Source organism: Achroia grisella, unplaced genomic scaffold (genome assembly GCF_030625045.1).
Source record: "Achroia grisella isolate CSIRO2021 unplaced genomic scaffold, CSIRO_AGI_Agris_v1 utg1062, whole genome shotgun sequence".
NCBI lineage: Eukaryota > Metazoa > Arthropoda > Insecta > Lepidoptera > Pyralidae > Achroia > Achroia grisella.
This window is the reverse complement of record NW_026712566.1, coordinates 225913-244158: the sequence shown is the minus strand read 5'-3', so window position 1 is coordinate 244158 and position 18246 is coordinate 225913. Positions and strand designations below refer to the sequence as shown.

The 18246-nt window shown below is 31.6% G+C and overlaps 2 protein-coding genes across 2 annotated transcripts; one reads left to right on the top strand and one right to left on the bottom strand.

Moving 5' to 3' along the window:
- Positions 1-4460: 4460 nt before the first annotated feature.
- Positions 4461-8132, bottom strand: LOC131855059 (uncharacterized). The gene is made up of 3 exons (XM_059206274.1): positions 8023-8132; positions 6921-7116; positions 4461-6317 (listed from the first exon to the last, which is right to left on the bottom strand). The coding sequence occupies exons 2-3, from the start codon at positions 7111-7113 to the stop codon at positions 5452-5454; spliced, it is 1059 nt and encodes a 352-aa protein (XP_059062257.1). The 5' UTR covers positions 7114-7116; positions 8023-8132; the 3' UTR covers positions 4461-5451.
- Positions 8133-8966: 834 nt separating this feature from the next.
- On the top strand, positions 8967-14219 carry LOC131855470 (uncharacterized). The gene is made up of 5 exons (XM_059206750.1): positions 8967-9454; positions 10370-10671; positions 11642-11727; positions 11805-13160; positions 13832-14219. Exons 1-5 carry the CDS (start codon positions 9343-9345, stop codon positions 14100-14102), a joined length of 2127 nt encoding a protein of 708 aa, XP_059062733.1. The 5' UTR covers positions 8967-9342; the 3' UTR covers positions 14103-14219.
- Positions 14220-18246: the final 4027 nt, after the last annotated feature.

Here is an 18246-nt window from a genome sequence, read left to right as displayed (position 1 = left end):
AGTAATGATGATGATAATATAAACTTTATTGAATTTTGTACAATAGGGCGACTTAATCCTAATAGCATTCTCTACCAGCCTTGCAACCTAACGGAGTGTAGACACACTCCTTAATGTTGGCTGGTTTATGTTTACCAGTAATATTAAAAGATCTATTTGTAAAGAATGTAAAATTTAATGTAGGTATTAATTATATTAACAGTATGAATATAGATATACCAAAAACTAATTTGTGGATAAAATTAAAAAATAAATTAAATATTGTAAAATCATATATAAAAGAAATACTTAATTAGAAATATTAATATTCTTCTAAAATTGATTGAATATTGATATTTACTAGATAACAAACCGTAATTATTTTTTTAAAAAGATTGAAAATAGGTAGGTACCTACCTAGGTACCTACCTATTTTCAATCTTTTTAAAAAAATATTATTGTTTGGCTTATTGTTTGTTATTTATTAGGTATAAATAACAAACAATAAGCCGCAGTAGACAATTATTGTTGACCAAGTTGGTACGTCAAGTACCGACGTAAATACTTTAAATAAGTACGCAAATATGTTTTTAAAAGTAAATTTAACAATTACTTCATTTAATGACTAGCTTTCACCCGCGATTTCGTTAGCTTAATATAATTTCACCCACAAAAAGATGAGATAACGGAATGCCTAACAATTCTTAATTGTAGTGGATTATATAATTTTAGAATACATTTATCTTAAAGAAATACTATTTTTTACGACTAATTTGAGAGTTGCTAACAATTTTTAAGGTTAAAGACCTTAAAAATACAAACTTGTAGATTTTAGTGTTTCAAATGACAATTGTTAGTGTAATTTCTTCATAATGAAGATATTTTAATAGATAAGTATGAAATGTTGCATCCGTATAAGCTAACGGTACATATGCTGGCGATGCATCATCAGTCAAGTCAGCCTGTCGTGGCGTATGCTACTCCTATGACAATATATTTCGGATCTTCATGTCCTTTTTGTATCTTTCTAATTCTAAAATGTAAGAAACAACTTTAATAACCAGCACAGAGCGAATAAACGAAGCCAATAGGAAGTCTTCGGCTGCGTAAAATTAGTGGGCTAAATATTTCTCCTAAGTTGGAAAAATTGGGATCGAATCGCCTGCTCGTGAGAATATTCTGATATAATTAACTACTTAATATTTATTCTACGAACATGAGTGTCATGGTACTACTTCTCTCATATTATGGTACTCTTTGCTGTTTGAGTCTACCTTAGTTGTTTGAGTTATGTAACAAGTTAAACATTGTATAAAATTGTAGTACTTATCTATACATATAGTTTTTGCTTTTAATTTATCCATAAGATTTTAGTGGATGTTTATAACGTACTCTGTGCATTTGCGGAGTCTGCTTATAATGTATTGTAAAAATGGCGGGAATGGCCCAATTAAATGTGTAGCGCGAATTAGATTTTTTTAGTATTTAAATTAAGCGTCGCCTATTTTTGCTGCCAAGCATGTTTTGTAAGCTATGTTTCTCATACATTAGTGATATGGCAGAATAAGTATAGGCATGGCACTTATAAAATGGTAAGGAACGAGCGTTACATGGAAACGTCATCTTCGTGGTGCTATATATAAAAACGACACGCGACGGCCGGTATTCAGATCTGCAGGTCACATAAAAACTTTGATAGTACGTGACCTCAATTGAAATAACATAAGACTTTATCACACGCACACGCTCTATGGTTTATCATATTTGATACTGATCTTACAACACGTTCAGACGTGCAGTAAGTTGTGATACTACATCATTATGGAATATTTCACCAATTATTAACAAATTATATTATTAATAAGTTCTCAGGAATAAGTGGTACTTCCGATAACACATCCGTTGTGCGGTTACCATTAGACGGGCTGACAGGTTGCTGCCATTGAAAATAAATAAAGAATTTAGATCACCGTTTTTTAAATATACTCTTTTCTGGCTTCTCTTTTGTTTCATATAATTTTGAATATAATTAAATATAAGTCAGTTTTTTGCTACTCAAATTATTAATCTGATCAACGCACAGTTTTTATACTAATGTTTTCTGGTTCATCTTTTGTTTTAAAATGATATATTTGAATGTACCTAATTATTTTTTATTAGGTCATACATATTTTACTTTAATATAATATAGGTAGATACATGTCATATAGACAGACAGAACTATTTTCGCATTTCATTGCAATATTATTCAATAGTTTGTTATTGCAGACTTTATTCATGACTAACGTGACCAGACGTCCCGTTTTAAACGGGACTGTCCCTTTTTATAACAACAAGTCCCGGTGTCCCCGAAATTAACTCTGGGACGCAAAATTGTCCCGTTTTTGGAAACTCGGTGAAAATATGTTTAGTCGAGCGGGCCGGTTGTGATGTAGATGTATTGTCTTGTAGACAAGCAATTAGTTTTTAAATTATTTCTACCTTTAAAGTTTTAAATTCACAAAGAAGTATCATATATCATTTTAAAAGTATTTAGATAATGATTAAGACGGCGTGGTTAATTTAATTGACTTATAAAAGGTGGCAACAAAGGCTAATTTTTAAAAATGACATTTTTCTATTTAATCGACTTTACGTCCTCTCCTCTAGGTTGTCTGTAAGAGACTGCATATAGCGTGAAGACTGCCTATTGTAATTACTTTTCTATTTACTGTATTTTCTTATTGTTTATTTTGTCTCAAAAAGAGTTAATTATTATTATTCTTTTATATATGTTACATCTCCCTTTTTACGGGAGTAATACTTTTTTTAAAGAATTAGCTTTAATAAATTGTTTCCTTTATTGACTGTCTATTAATTGATATAAATAAATGTCCCGTTTTGAGTCAAAGAATACATGGTCACGTTATTCATGACACATGTTATTAACGCCGCTTTATTTATAAACTTATTCTATATTACAGTATTTATATAATGAAGCAACAAGCATGCATACATATAGGTGTCATCACCCCCTTTCAATCCCGGGATAACGTAGAAACTATTAGAGGAATAAATCACATAATAATAATAGGTTGGCTCCTGCCAGCAGTTTCATGCCTCTTGTAAGAGGTATCAAACTCGAAATAGAACTCAATACCAAGCTGCTTGGCCAGCAGTTAGACGAAAATGGGTTATGATGACAATATTTTATTGTATCAGGTGTTACGGAAGTCAAATTCAATATTGTCTCCAAACATGTTATGATATTTTATAGGACACTGTATTATTGTATTCATTTTTCAATATAATATTTATGTACAATTATTTGACCTTACATTTGATATAGGACATGATAATGTAACGCCCTTGCATTTATAATTTATTTTTATATAACAAAACAGGTGGTTTTTCGTTTTCAGAATACAGTAGGGTAGGTATTCTAGCGTCGAGGGTAGGTATACTAGCATCGTCTCACTTTTCACTTCGCTTAACGCCCTATTAACTTGTGCCTACACTTGTAATATTTCTGTCGACACTTGAGACCCTTCCATTAGTTTACGTCTCCACTCCACTAACATAGACTTAAGTTAAGTGTAAAATCAGTCTACGTCTCGACTCCGCGTCGACTGTACGCGTTACTAATAAACCATGTAGCACACTGCCAATAAAATTAATAATGTCTAATAAATAGTACAATTATTTTACCGGTATACTCACTAACTACATACTCCAATAAGTAATATATTATGTAGCGCCACCTCATCACAACATATACATATAACGCTACAGTGATAAGGATAACCACCGCGCTGCAAATTAGTTCATTGAAGTTATTTCTTGGTTTGCCCAGGCTTCGTTCTTTTCTTCAAGCCTGGCAAACCCGGGATGGGGTTCCAGTATTATGTACTAGTAAATAATTATACTAAAAACATACACACGCCAGAGGTGGTAAATGGAATCGCTAGTAATGTGTTAACTAATAACCCCATTATTAGAATGAATGGAATGAAACCATGATGAAACACATGGGCTAATTGATCATATCCCTCCATTAAAAAACGCAAGCAGATGAAACACACCATTAATGGATGATATTAAAAAAACATACGTCAGGTGGTAGGGGATTATGGGGACTAGTGTCCCATTTGCCAGTAATGTACCATCAGGTCGACCTCCACAAGGCCTCTCTGGAAACCATCATGGTTATTCCTGGTTCTTTACGATGGGCTTATGAAACTGACTTCATGCTCATCTCATCATCCGCCCCGTTTCTTATTTTAATACATATTTCTATATTAGATTTTTAAATGTGACGTCAACAAATCTATGTCCCCTCCCACCGCCTTGTCACAATGTATCTTATCCCTACCCGTTAACTTGTAACACGGTTTATAGATATTACAGGGATAGCCCTATATATTAATACGGTATATTGAGTCATGGTCTTCAGAAAAATATAACACTCATTTTATAAAAAAATACATTTAATTAAGCGTAAAATCGTGCTTAAAACTAATACACAATGAATAAATTGGATATAATATCAATATGATATTTGGTCAATTTGTGTAACTAAGGCACATCATTAAATTGAACAAAGTATTTAATTAATCGCAAACAATTAGACGAAACATATACATTATTCACTAAATTATCATTTCACTAGGACTGATGACATTTTTAGAAACTACTTATTGTACGATTACAATATATTGGTATTACTATGCAATGAAAAAAATGTACTTTATACAAAAGGCACTACTATATTGTTACTTATTGAGAAAGAACATTTACAAAAGTATTAAGTTCAAGATTAATGATTATTTTCATGGATTAACCCCGTACTATTTCGGTCAAAATTGAAATAGGCTCAAATAAGTTTCGAGTGTAAAATTATATTGGTTTGACTCGATTAACTTGAACATAGTCTTGTCTTATAAATATGTGTGTTAAACATTAATAAATGATGTTGTTAAATAATATGACTTTTACAAACAGCCAAAAATTTAGGGATTGTTTTCATGACATAAATAATTGTAGGTACGATTTTCTTTCCATTAAGTACCTATTAGTTTTAGATTTTTATAATTGCATTTATTTATCAGTCTTTTCTAATTACAGCAAAGGCACTGCCATATTTCATTCTTCTACACATATTTATAGAATTAACAATGATTATAATCTTACATGGAAGAAAATTGTTTTGGTATTTTTCACAGCTTCATTGAAAAGAAACAAATATGCTTCATCAAATGCATAATACAAGACCATATTAGGTAAAAGAAATAGAGGAACACAAGCTTAAAATTTCATGAAGTATTTGATTCCAATCATGATTATGGCTTCAGAATAAAACATACCATAATATCTGACAAACAAAACCATAAAATCAAATTATAAATTAAAATGCAAAGAATAGCTTAAAAACAAATATTTGCCATAATAGTAAGAAAAATAAAAAAGGAACACTCTTAAAATAATCGTAACCACTCACAAATCCAGTAGTTGTCCATGAATTTGTTTTAAACATGATTGGATTTCTTCACTATCTGCAATCATGCTCTGTAGCTTGTCTTGGATATCGATCAATAGATCCTTTTCCAAAATCCCTTTCTTCAGAGCTGTCATGCAGAATGTAGTCAATGCACGAAAGCATTGCTTTCTGTAAGTGTTGTGCGCCTGATGATCCCAGACAGGCGTGGCTCTGACGTAATTCCAAGCCAGAAAAACATACTGAATGACAGACTCCCAATGTTGAGATTCCACTAAAAGTTTCCCTTGTTCGACTAAACACTTCTTGAATGCTGCCAAGTGAGTGGAAACACGTGAATACGCCGGCGAATCGGTCTTGGAAGTGAGTCGCGACGTCGGAAGGCCTTTAAAAATATTTGACTTCAAATAATGAAGTCTCTCTTCAAGTGGCGACAAATCAGGCATCGGCATATCTCTTCTGATCTCATCTTCAATATTCGGATGTTTATATGTGACCGTTTTAATAATGTCAATTAGCTGACTAGGGCTTAAACCTTTCAACGCCACATCAATAGGTCCCTTACACTCCAATGTTTTTTCAATCCTCGGTCTTTTATTTGGAGGAGTGCCTTTAATAGGGCTGGTTATTTTAAATTTCTGTGGTGTACTTATATCACTGAAGTCTATTTTCTCTGGTGTCAAAGGAATTCTGTCAGAGTCGCCTAGGAGTAAACGTTTACGTGGCGTGGACCGTAAAGTAACTGCTGGTTTCAGTGGAGAAAAGCGGCCCGAGTTTTTAGGTGGCGTGCGAACAGCCGAGTGGAATGTAGAATTTCTTTTTATGTCAATGTCCGGCGACCACGTGACCGGCAGACGTTTGCGACCTGTTGTAAACTCAGATAAAATTATATAGAAAAACAACAAAATACATACAATATACTTTCAAATGCCATCAAAAACTAAGGTGCTGACTGAAATATAATAATTGAGAATAAAAAGGAATTGAAAACTGTCAGCATTGTGGAATACCAATACATACACTTAACCTAGATATTTTTTTCTGTAATCCTACATCAGAAACCTATCATAATATAATATATATATATCATAATCTTGATGGTGGAAGAACTAAAGACTACACTTTAGTTCTTCCACCACCAAGAATTATCAGACTTATATTACTATAATAATGAATTGAATAGCCTTTTCTTTCTAAAGTGATATTATATCTAATATACTCTCTTGTAGTTAGAGTATCATTGTATCAGTTTGTATGTTTTCTATGTAGAAACAAAAAATATGTATTTATTTATTTGTATTAGTTTATTATATATAGTATTACAAACACAAGTTATATGTACCTTGGTACTTGATGGCATTGGGAGAATTGTCTGGAGATATTAATATTAAAAGTTTTTAAAATCATCTATTATACAATATAAAAAAATTCTAACACAAAATTGTAACTAATTATACAACTTCTTTACCTCTCTGTTGAATAAGCAATTCATCAGGTGATGGCGCCGGACTAAGATAGCTGGGAGGTAGAGCCGGTGAGCGGTCTCTAGTATTTGTTAGCGGCTGTAAAGGTGTGACTCGGAGACGGTCCAAGCGAGCAGGGATCTCGGCCAGGGCTGCACGAGTGCGGCGCCCACCCTCCGGAGTCACCGCACCCTCCATTATCTTCACAAAAAAAGAAGACTAAAGAACACTGTTATCAGAAATTGTTGGTTTTATTCTAAGTACCTCTTTATCACCTTATTCTGCCAACTCCATATATAAATAAGTAATGTTGTAATAATATAGATCTCACAATCAGCTTACCAAGCTTTTATATATTTTGTAGGAATCTGTTGATGGGAGAGAACTGTAGCTCCAGTGAGGTGAGTGAACTGTATCAACCTATATAAATGAAGAATCTCTATCTATAATCTATAATATGACAAAGAATAAAGGATATCATGCTATAACATTGCACTTGCTATTCTACGATTTTAAATAATTACAAAAGAAGCTACTAGACAGAAAATATGCAACACCCACAGACAATTTTACAGAATCTATCTCCATAAATACAACACTTGAAATGTAACAAAAGGCAAACCATGCTCTTGTTAATTAAATTTGGTTTTTATTGTTGTTTCACATAATGAAATAAGATAAAAAAAATAACACAAACTTGTCTTTTCAATGGCTCATCAGATCTTAATGATATTTAATGTGGACATAGCTAGTATGATCAGAAACTACGTATGGTATTTTTTATTTTTAAACAGCAAACAAAATCGCAGAAAACAGATAGTATATAATATATATTTATGTAACATCGACAGATTATGTTACTTAAGAATATAAGTTATATACTTAAGTTACCATTATCATATAGCTACTTAATGAAAATAAATGTTATATATATAGAGTAGAACTATGGTTGTATATTAAAATTCATTGGATTGTAATAAAAGTAACGTAGTAAAAATTGTAGTTTCTTGAAACTATCAAAAAGTTTAAATCTTCTACAATACAATAAATCTTCTATTAAACACTAAAATAATATAACATACATGATTAATTACTTAATCAACTTACCACCACAAAGAATAGAAATAGTAATAATTGTTAAAATATGAAATACGGACGAAAATCGAAAACAACAAAACAAACGAAATTGGCGCAAAAGTTGACATTTAATAGAGGGTAAGCCAACGGTCATTTTTTTTCTTATTTTAGGGATGTGACATATTACGTTTCCAGGACATCGATAATGTGAAATATTGATTCTTGTCAAATCTGAAATAGGTAATATGTGTACCTACAAATACTATTTCCAAGTGTTATGAGTATGTGATACATATATACATAATGACGATAATTATTAGAATGAGATAACACCACTGATACTACACTACGCAATATTTAAAAGTTGTGTCCGTTGCATTTTAGTTTATACATATTACGTGGTTCTTATTTTTCTTCAAAGAAAGTAATGGTCTTTAATTTTTTTTTAATTATCGAAAACACTTCTGAATATCAATAACGATAAAAACTTATAATGTGCAATTCCTATGATTTTTTGACTTAAATATGTCAATGTCATATGTTTAACCCCTCTTGGAGAGTGCTGAAAAGCAGAGCAGCAGAGAGCATATTATTTAACCTTTATTAATTTTAATAACTGGATTATCAGTGTGGTCGGCGATTCTTGCCGATTGCATTATCTGATTATCACTATCGCGAATAGTTTTTGCGCGTTTGAGGAAAATAAAAACTGAATTATATAATTAAATTGTAATAAACAAAAATACAATTGTATATTTTAAAGCAGACATAAAAAATAGAAAAATATTCAATAAAAATGGGGACCCATTTATAAAATTGGATAATTAAATAAATAACGAGATCTTGCTCTTGTCATGCTACTGTCAGTTATACAAAACTCGCTGGTCGCCACTGTCAGTACGTCAATCAAGTGCATTGGGCACTGTGGGCATAATAACTTTCAGTTTTGTATTTTTTAACTTTCTTCTAATTGTTCACCACTATATTATAGCAAAACGTTTAATTAATGGATATGATTATATTAGAAATGTTATTCCAACTCATTTTGTAAATATTTCATCACTTAAAAATATTAGATTTGTTACACAGTAGTTTATACAGTGTTTTGGATACATCTTGCTCTCTCGCTTTGTTGTCGTGTAAACAATAAAATTTAGATAAACTCTTTTTTTTGATGATTCCTAAGTGAAATATAGTTTACTTAGTAACAAACTATAAAACTTCTGTTTGTTATTATTGAATTATAGTGAAATGATCACCAGTTTACTAGATATCAAGATCGTACGTTCTAGAACTTCTAGATTAGGAATGGCAGTGACTAGTGATTTGGGGTAAATCAGTGTTGTGAGAATGGAACGATTGTCTCATGACTTGAATCTGGCGCTCGAGGAGAGTAATTGCGGCCGGCAAGAGAGAAGGAAGCTTGGTCTTAGGAGAAGGACTCGCTCCGCAGGGAACTTGCGTAAGTTTGACTTCATTTTTATAGAATCTTCAGTAACAGAAAAAGTTTAAAACATTCTGTCTCTTACACATAATCATATGAATAATATAACTTTGTCAGTTAGTTAAGTTACATAAAAGTATTTTATAAGTATATTAATTATATTAAGTCTATAATTTATTATAAAAATTCTACTTTTTAAAGTGAACATTTAGTAAACAGTCTCAGCATGTTTTTATTGTTCAGTTATAGAAAACATCACCATTATAAGTTTATTCTATTTATCCACAAATTAAATATCTAGTAAACAGTATGGGGTCATGGTATCATTGGTGAATCATTGGTGAAAGAGGGAATATGAAATTTCACTTTCACTCATCTGCAATTGTGGCCACAGAGAACAGTAATAATATAAGCCTTTATTGAGACAGTAGAAAGCTAAGGATAGATAAAAAAAATCTTTACATTATAAATTTATTGTGTACTGATATACACCATATAAACTAGTTAGTCATTGAGAACCTGTCAGTAAGTCACTAGATGGTAAAGTTGTACTCCAACATTTTCCATCTCTCTCTATCCTTAGCTTTCTTTGTCCATATACTATCTGCTATAGGTTTATAATATGAACCTTAATTTATCCATTTAAACTTTGAATATTACCTAGTTAGTGCTTATATATTATCAACTTTTACAAATGATTACTATTGCTATAGTAATATCTCTGTACAATTCACACAGCTCCATTTAGTCCCAAGCTAAACAGAGCTTGTGTTGTAGTACTAGACTACTGATATTAATACACAGACTTTTTTTTATTTAATATATGATAATATACCTAGAAAATACCTAGACCAATAGAAACAATCATACTTATGGTTACAAACATATATAGGTTCCATGTGAGGAATTTAATAAATGTACATTAATCCATAGCGGCCGCTGTCACTGTGAGTCTGGTAGAAGATGGTAGCTCCAGCAGCCCACCTCAGGCTCCACTCATCACTCAACCACTATCAGACTCGGATGATCCACACTTAAACCTGCATAAGTCGACAAGCCTCAAATCTAGACACTATTGTCAGATAGGCAATTTTGAATCGGATTCATTCAATGAGAACTTTTCACCGACCCGACCAGCTAATGCTCGACGGAAACGCAAATATAAAAAGATGCCTGTAGAATATGCTGATGGAAAGACATCCCCACCAATTGAAATATTAAGTGTCACAACTGAGGTATGTATTTTTATTAAATTTAAATTAAAAGTACTTATACTTAATACTTTCTATTATAAATTAAACCAGTCTTTAGCTAATCACAGCACATGATTACTTATTGGTTAATCAAAACTATGTCACCTGTTAAGGCCCCCTGGGTGTCAAAAAAATGTGACATTGGAAACATATAGAAAAGAAAAAATTGAAAAATATTTGAAGGGTTACTTCTGGGAAGTATTCCCATTAAAAAATTTTTAAGAATTGAATATCATCAGAATATAATAGATGGTTTGCTAAACAAATGTCACCTGTTAAGGCCCCCAATGAGGTGTCAAAAAATGTGACATTGGAAACATATGTAGAAAAGAAAAACAGAATTGAAAAATATTTGAAAAATTAAGTTAAAAGTAACTTCTGGGAATACTATTAAAAAATTTTTAAATAATAATAAAGAATATCATCAGAATATTATAATTGTTATAATGTAGATATTAATATATGTAATTATTTTAATAAAATATTCAAATGGGGCTTTATTGTTATGTGCATATCTGTCTGTAATGTTGTGTGGCCCCTCTCCCACACAACTAGTAACATTGTAATAATTAAAATTAAATAATAATTAATTAAAAGGTAAAAATAACTACTAAGTTAGTGTAATATAATTTATGGTATTAGAAATGCTGGTCGAAATAATCAATCAGTAACTTGAGCTACAAAGTAGATAGGTTCATGCTTTATTAAGGATACAAATTAAGAGATGCCAAATCAAATATCCTCTTATATTATATATTATTTCAGTTGGTAAAATAAAAACAGCAGATGGAAGAAAAATAAGAAAATTATTCTATCATATTTTCTTTTTAAAATAATTTATATATACTGTATAATTCAGTGAATAAAAAAAATATCCAATTTATTATTAGTGTTGTCAAATTACAAAGATAAAACAGAATTTACAACAAAAAAATAACCTTTTCTTTTTCAGACTAACACTTTGCCTGCAACAATCATGCTACAAACCCATGGTTTATCATCATTAGCACATTTGAATAAACATAAACCAGAATCAAGGTTAGTGTTATACCATTCCAATAATACTTATTACTTGTTTTTTTATATAGACATTACTTTTATTTGTACACTTACAGGAATGCCTTTTGTGGGAAAAGAAAGTGGTCACATAGAGACAAAGGCGATGTGTGTGAGATGAGAGAAAGATCATTCAGTGGGGGTTGTTCATCTAAGTCAACATTTTTCACAAAGAATGATTTTAAATGTAAGAAATATGACAATGAAAAGAAAAGAAAGGAGTCTGTGCTACAACCTGGGAAAATTGTTCTCAAATCTCAAAATGTAGAAGGTATGAAAACATCCACATTCACAAACACTCTTTCATTGCCTGGTAGTTCCAGTTTTAACTTTGTTTACAAGAACAGCAAGAACGGAACACCAACTCTTACTAAAATGACAGGATACAAGATTACCACAGAACTGCCACCATTCTTTAACCCTTCCACTAGTACTGGGAAATATCAGAGGAAATTCAAAATGCTCAATAAATCTCATCCACCTAACTTTTTAAGGAACCGATTACAATTTGATGATTCAAACAGCGGAATGGATTGTGCTGGTAATGAATCAAGCTCACTGAGCAGCAGTGACTCTGATAGCGTTGTAACAAATGACAGTGATAGAGAAGGTGATGACGAACTCACAGACTGGCCTGGCATAGAGGAGCTGAAAGTGTTTAACAAAAGTCTCACTTTCAAATCCTCAAAATCTATAAATAATAACTCTCCAACCTCGATGAACAATATGCCGCCACCAAAGCGATTAAAAAAGGAGAAGTTATTAGTGAAAAGTGGTTGGGCTAGCTGTAAGAATAGATTCAAGAAAAAACGACCGAAAGTCGATTCCGGAAACGATGATGACGCGATGATGTCGGACTCCAAAACTGTTGTTGAGTTTGATGATGAAGTTATCGTACCTAAAGAAAACAGAGATATTCTTCAGCCACACTCGTCTTTTACTAGTTTTAGCGATATAAAAAATGCAGGTGTGCTAGGTCAGAATGCCAACGAATCATTTTTTCAATCCTTTCAGGCTTTCCAAGAGAAGTCAAGCAAGCAGGATGAATTGTTTAGCCAGACGCCGCGTAGTAATTTCTCTTTGCAGAAAACATCCTCCAGTGACTTGAATCAGAGTGAAAAATCTCCTCAAAGCGATCATTATTGTAGTGAACATTCAATGGGGAATGGTGCGATGGCAGAGGTTAGAGAGATACGAGCAGGCTGTCGGCGAATCCGCGAAGAGCGTCCAGGTTTTTTAATACTGAGTGCAGCTAATGAGCAGCTATCTAAGTTTCTACAGGATTCATGTCAGACAGAGTTGAAGTTGCCGAGTTTCCATGACCCGGAAGAGAGAGAAAAATTGGAGTCATTGGCTAAATTGTATTCTCTAGAATTGCAAGTAGAGATGGGTCGTCCAGTTCTAAGGAAGACAAGGTCAGTGATATGTTTTACCCTTAGTTATGTTGTTATTGAAACTGCAGTGAACTCAGCACATCACTCAGGAATACAAATATTTGAGACGTGCGAATCGAACTTGCGACCATCGGAGGTAAGGCGGTGTGCTATACAGCTAGACAATAGAGGCCGTGGTATTTTTCTATAGATGATAATGAAATGGATCACCGCCAGAGCTAACGGTTTACGTTGGCGGGGCTCTAGTAGAGGATGATAAAATGAGTACGAGGTCAGGTCAGTTAGCCTATCATGACAAATTCACCAGGAATTAATCGCAATGGTTTCCAGGGGAACTGCGTGGAGATCAAACTGCCATGGTACATTGCTAGCAATGGGGACATTAGTCCTAACAATTACCATACCCTTCTCCCTGCCTTGGTGGTATTAAATGTTTGCTCAATGCTATATGCCATTCTCCATCAGCTATACATTGTGAAAGAAGTTAATGTAGTGATGTGGAAAGGAAAACTGATGTCTTATAAGTTAATAGTGGAGGATGATAAGATGGTAATGAGGTTAGGTCAGTTATCCCATTGTGATAAAGTCTCTTGGTTTATTGCAGGAACCGCGTAGAGGTCGACTTAACATGTCCCCTGTCTAAAGAGATTACAGGGTATTTCCAATTATCAGAATTTTAACATTTGTTGCAGCAATACAATGCAAGCGATCAGAGTAGAGCATTCTTACCAGAACTTCCCTTCAGACCACAAAAGGCGGTGTTATGGCGATGAAGCCGACTCGAGCCTGAGTCTCAGTGATCAGAACTCGGTGACTTCTATCAATGACCTTGACGATACTCCAGATCTGATATCGGACGTCCAGAAAGCGATCGCGTCTGACACAGCTGCACAAGAATTGGTTGATACATTCTCTCATACTCTAGTTGATAAATCGTTATTGCATCCAGGTGATGTGGATTAATTTATAATGTTATACTTAGATGTAATCTAAGATATACAGAAACACTGAGTAGTCTGTGTGTGCACGTTTGTGTGTGAGAGAGAGGGCGAGAAAATGTTCTTTTTGTGCTACACAAAAAGTTTTGCAAAAGAGAATATTTTTATTGTATATTTCGAATTGGAATAAGCAGTTACAGCACTTGTCTTTTTAGGACATTGCAAAGATAGTGCATTACTAATAATAAACTGCATTAACTAAAAAACTACTGCCAATGTTTTTTATTTATAGTAGTTTATTTTATTGAACGCCATTTATTCAATAGAGTTAAAATTTCAGGGTTTAATATAATATTGAAAACAGGTTTTTGTCTTAAAACTGATAAAATTTTAGTATTTTATACATTATGAAGGTTTTTAATAAATAATAATTACTTATATTTTTTCTTTAATGTTTAGAATTGGTGTATTTGATTACGTGGCCAATGTATTAAGATGTAATTAATATACTATATTAATAAGTGGATAAATCCATTATAATATCACAGGTATAGATATATATAGATTACACAAATTCCTCATTTTGTATGAACACTAATGTCACTTGTATTAGTGGAAATTCTTAACCAGTATTCAAATTATAATAGGACTCAATAATATCTTCTCCATAAATAAGACATCCATAAAGCCAAAGCCATAACTCGAATTTTATCATCTAATCACTGATCTTTGTCTATAGGTTAGTTTTATGCAAATTACATGCAATTGAAATATCTATTTAAATCTATCACTGTGAATAATATCATAATTTTAAAATTAGGTGATTGTATTTAAGTCTACACAACTTTCGAAGTTCGATCTCATCTATTTATGTTATTATTGAACATGTGTGATAGGAAATCTTCGTTTTTCAGTTAGAAAAAAAAATCGTTTTGTGTTTATGAGATTTTGTTTGATAGTAATTACTACTCTGTGTACATTAATATTGCTATGCGTAGGCATTTCTTCCAAGTGCGAGTAATAAGTTGGCAAAGCTTTATAGCAATTGTATGTAAAGGCAGCACACAAAATACGAACAAACACATATATTGATTTATATATATATTCTACAGTAACTTGGAGATTCAGAGTATTTTTATGTAATTGAAATAGCGAATAAGCTGATGGGGAAACTGGTAACAGTCATGGCTATCACATAATATCGCACACCTAAAATCCAGTATTTTTAACTAAAAAACTACAAACTTTGAAAAATACTCTCTATAGCTTTCTGGTTACAGTCTAATTTCAAAATTTTAAATTTTCCAGCATTGTACTAGGTGTGAGGTATATTGTAACGTCCTAGTAGGCATGTAATGCGTAGGAATGAAGATAATATTTTAAAGAAGGTGTTACATATGAATGTGGATGGTTATAAGGGCCGAGAAAGGCTGAAAAAGAGATGGACGAACAGTGTGAAAGATGACATGGTAAGAAATGGAGTAAATAACTAGATTGCTGCGAATAGGGATGAATGGAAGAGAAAAACATATTACGCCGACACAACATAAATGGGCTAAGGAAGAAGCAGGTAACGTCCTTGGTATTTCCCAAGCCGTAAGCCGTTCGTAATATCACAATGTATCATGACAATATAAAAAACGTTTATGTTTTGCATTTGACATTGAATCATTAAACTTTTATCTTACCATTATTTTTCCATATACTTATATAGAAAAATAATGATAATATAAAAGTTAAAAGCATACCTATGCAATTACATTGTAAAGTTAGATTTTTAGATAGCCTATATCAGTGATAATGTCTGACTATGTAACATCCTCAAAACTGCTAGAAATTAGCTCCTGTTTTGGTTTAAAATGGTTTCAAGAATATAATAGTACATTCCACTTACAATTTAAAACGCAACAATTTATGCAGATTCTTTATTAATTTGGTCTTTTATTTTGTTATTCAGATCAATTTAAAATTTCGAAGTTGATAATTTTTTAATGAAGATTATTATAGATTTTAAGTGACTGTAGAAGAGACATGTAATTATCATGAATTCAAATATTCAACAGCACTGCCGACTTATATAAGGTTTGCAACATTATACGTATTGTTAACCGGGCCCTAACACAAATAATTTTATGGAAACACTATTTAAAATATTCGTAGTCAATAATATAAAAAAATGTGTATTAACCACGAAAGTTTAAAAATAACTATGTATTTACTTCTTTAAATTTTATTTACGTAATTGATGTAATGCATTATTGTGCAAAAAATTAGATTAAATTAGAGGGTGCACGTTTAATGTTGATTACACTAAAATTTGCAGATTTAAACCGGCCTAATGACTACCCCATCTACTATTACAGCCGTGATTATATTTTAATCAATTTAATTATGTACTTAAGAACGGATTTATGGAGTTTGAATGAGTATTTATGACAAAATATATGTGTGAATTTGTTATGACGAAAATGTCAATATAGAAACGTAAACATAAAATTTATGTCTAAAAGATATTTAAATTTGATGAATGGTCTTTCTCATTGCATGTGTAGCGACTGATTTGCTATTAGTCGACTTATTAGAAAAATAATCTATATTAATATTTAAATGGAACTAAAACTAAATTGTTATTTACATTTTCTTGAAATTATGAAGAAGAAAATTTTAATATTTACTTTATTTCTCTTTATCCTCCTGACCTTGCCTCATTAATTATATCGACCAACTGTGTATTATCAGGATCACAGCTTTCAGTTCGGCCGTCTGCCTTACTGTTACCGTGAAGACTTACCTTGATCCTACTATTTGTAAATACAATTAGATCAGAATGATTGCATGTTAATTTTTTTAACAACATATATATATATTTTAATGCCTGCGCTATACGTTTGTATAACGCCTAACTGAAATCGGTGCGTTTTTGTAAATAAAACAATTTTAAATACGATCGTGTGCCATGTATTGACAATGATAAGATCGTTATTTGTACTTACATTCTATTCTAGCGTTAGAAATCTCATTATACGCACATAGTATAGTGATAATTATAGCGGTTTATATGTAGCATTGTGTCCTCCATCGCTGTTTTAGTGATAATTTACACACTTATAATGCCGAAAGCGGTCATTCATAAATTACGTCACACTTTCATAACTGTCTTCCTTCGTCCTTATTACAAATAGGTTCGGAGTAGAACGAGCGTGAACTTGTTAACGGAATACAAACGTTACAATCCTATAAAGTTTAAAGGGCTTTGTTATTACTTCAAATTGTGTTTGAACAAAATGTAAACGTTATTATTCTATAAAGTTCAAAGCGTGTTGTTATTAGTTCTAATTGTGTTTGAAGAAAATATAAACCTTATTATCCTATAAAGTTTTGAAGCGTTTTGTCAATAGTTCATGTTATGTTTGAATTTGTGTTCATATAAATTTTTAAATAAGTATCACATCATGAAACTGACTGCTTCCTGCCCTTGTCACGCTTGTGTGCACATAGTGTGAAATGTGGAAAAAGACAATGTATTCTCAAATAATGAATTCACAAAGATTTAGAGTCTATATATTTAGTATATATTTCAAGAGATTTGCAAAATCACACGAATGGACATTGATACGGTCGTTGTAAAAATTTTCTATGGCATTGTTGAAAGTTTATTTTTACATTTCTATATTTTTTGTATTCTAATATACAATCGAATTTGATTTGAAACAAATTCGATTGCGATTAAAGGCAGTTTAAAAGTATAATTTGTTCCACAGTTAAGATGAATCTTTTCTAGACTTTTTGAATTCAATTTTCTAAATATATGTAAGTTGATGAGGTTTATACATAATGTTTATATCATATATATTTGATGATTAAAGTTGTCTATGGATCTATATTATATTATATAATAAATACAAAGCCATAATTTTTGGAAATAACTATGAAGTTTCTCTTAAAACCTTTAGTTTTCACTGTGAGATAGTTTTATCAAAACACATTAACTTTAATATAAATAGTTTATTAAAAAATACAAACATACGAAAAAAACAACAATAAGAAAAAAAAAATAACAAGAAAGCACCATTATTCTAAGGTCTATTGTAAAAAGTAAAAATAACAACTTAGTTGAATGCTTAAACATAAATTTACAAAATATTACAATATATGTCTTTTGGACTTTA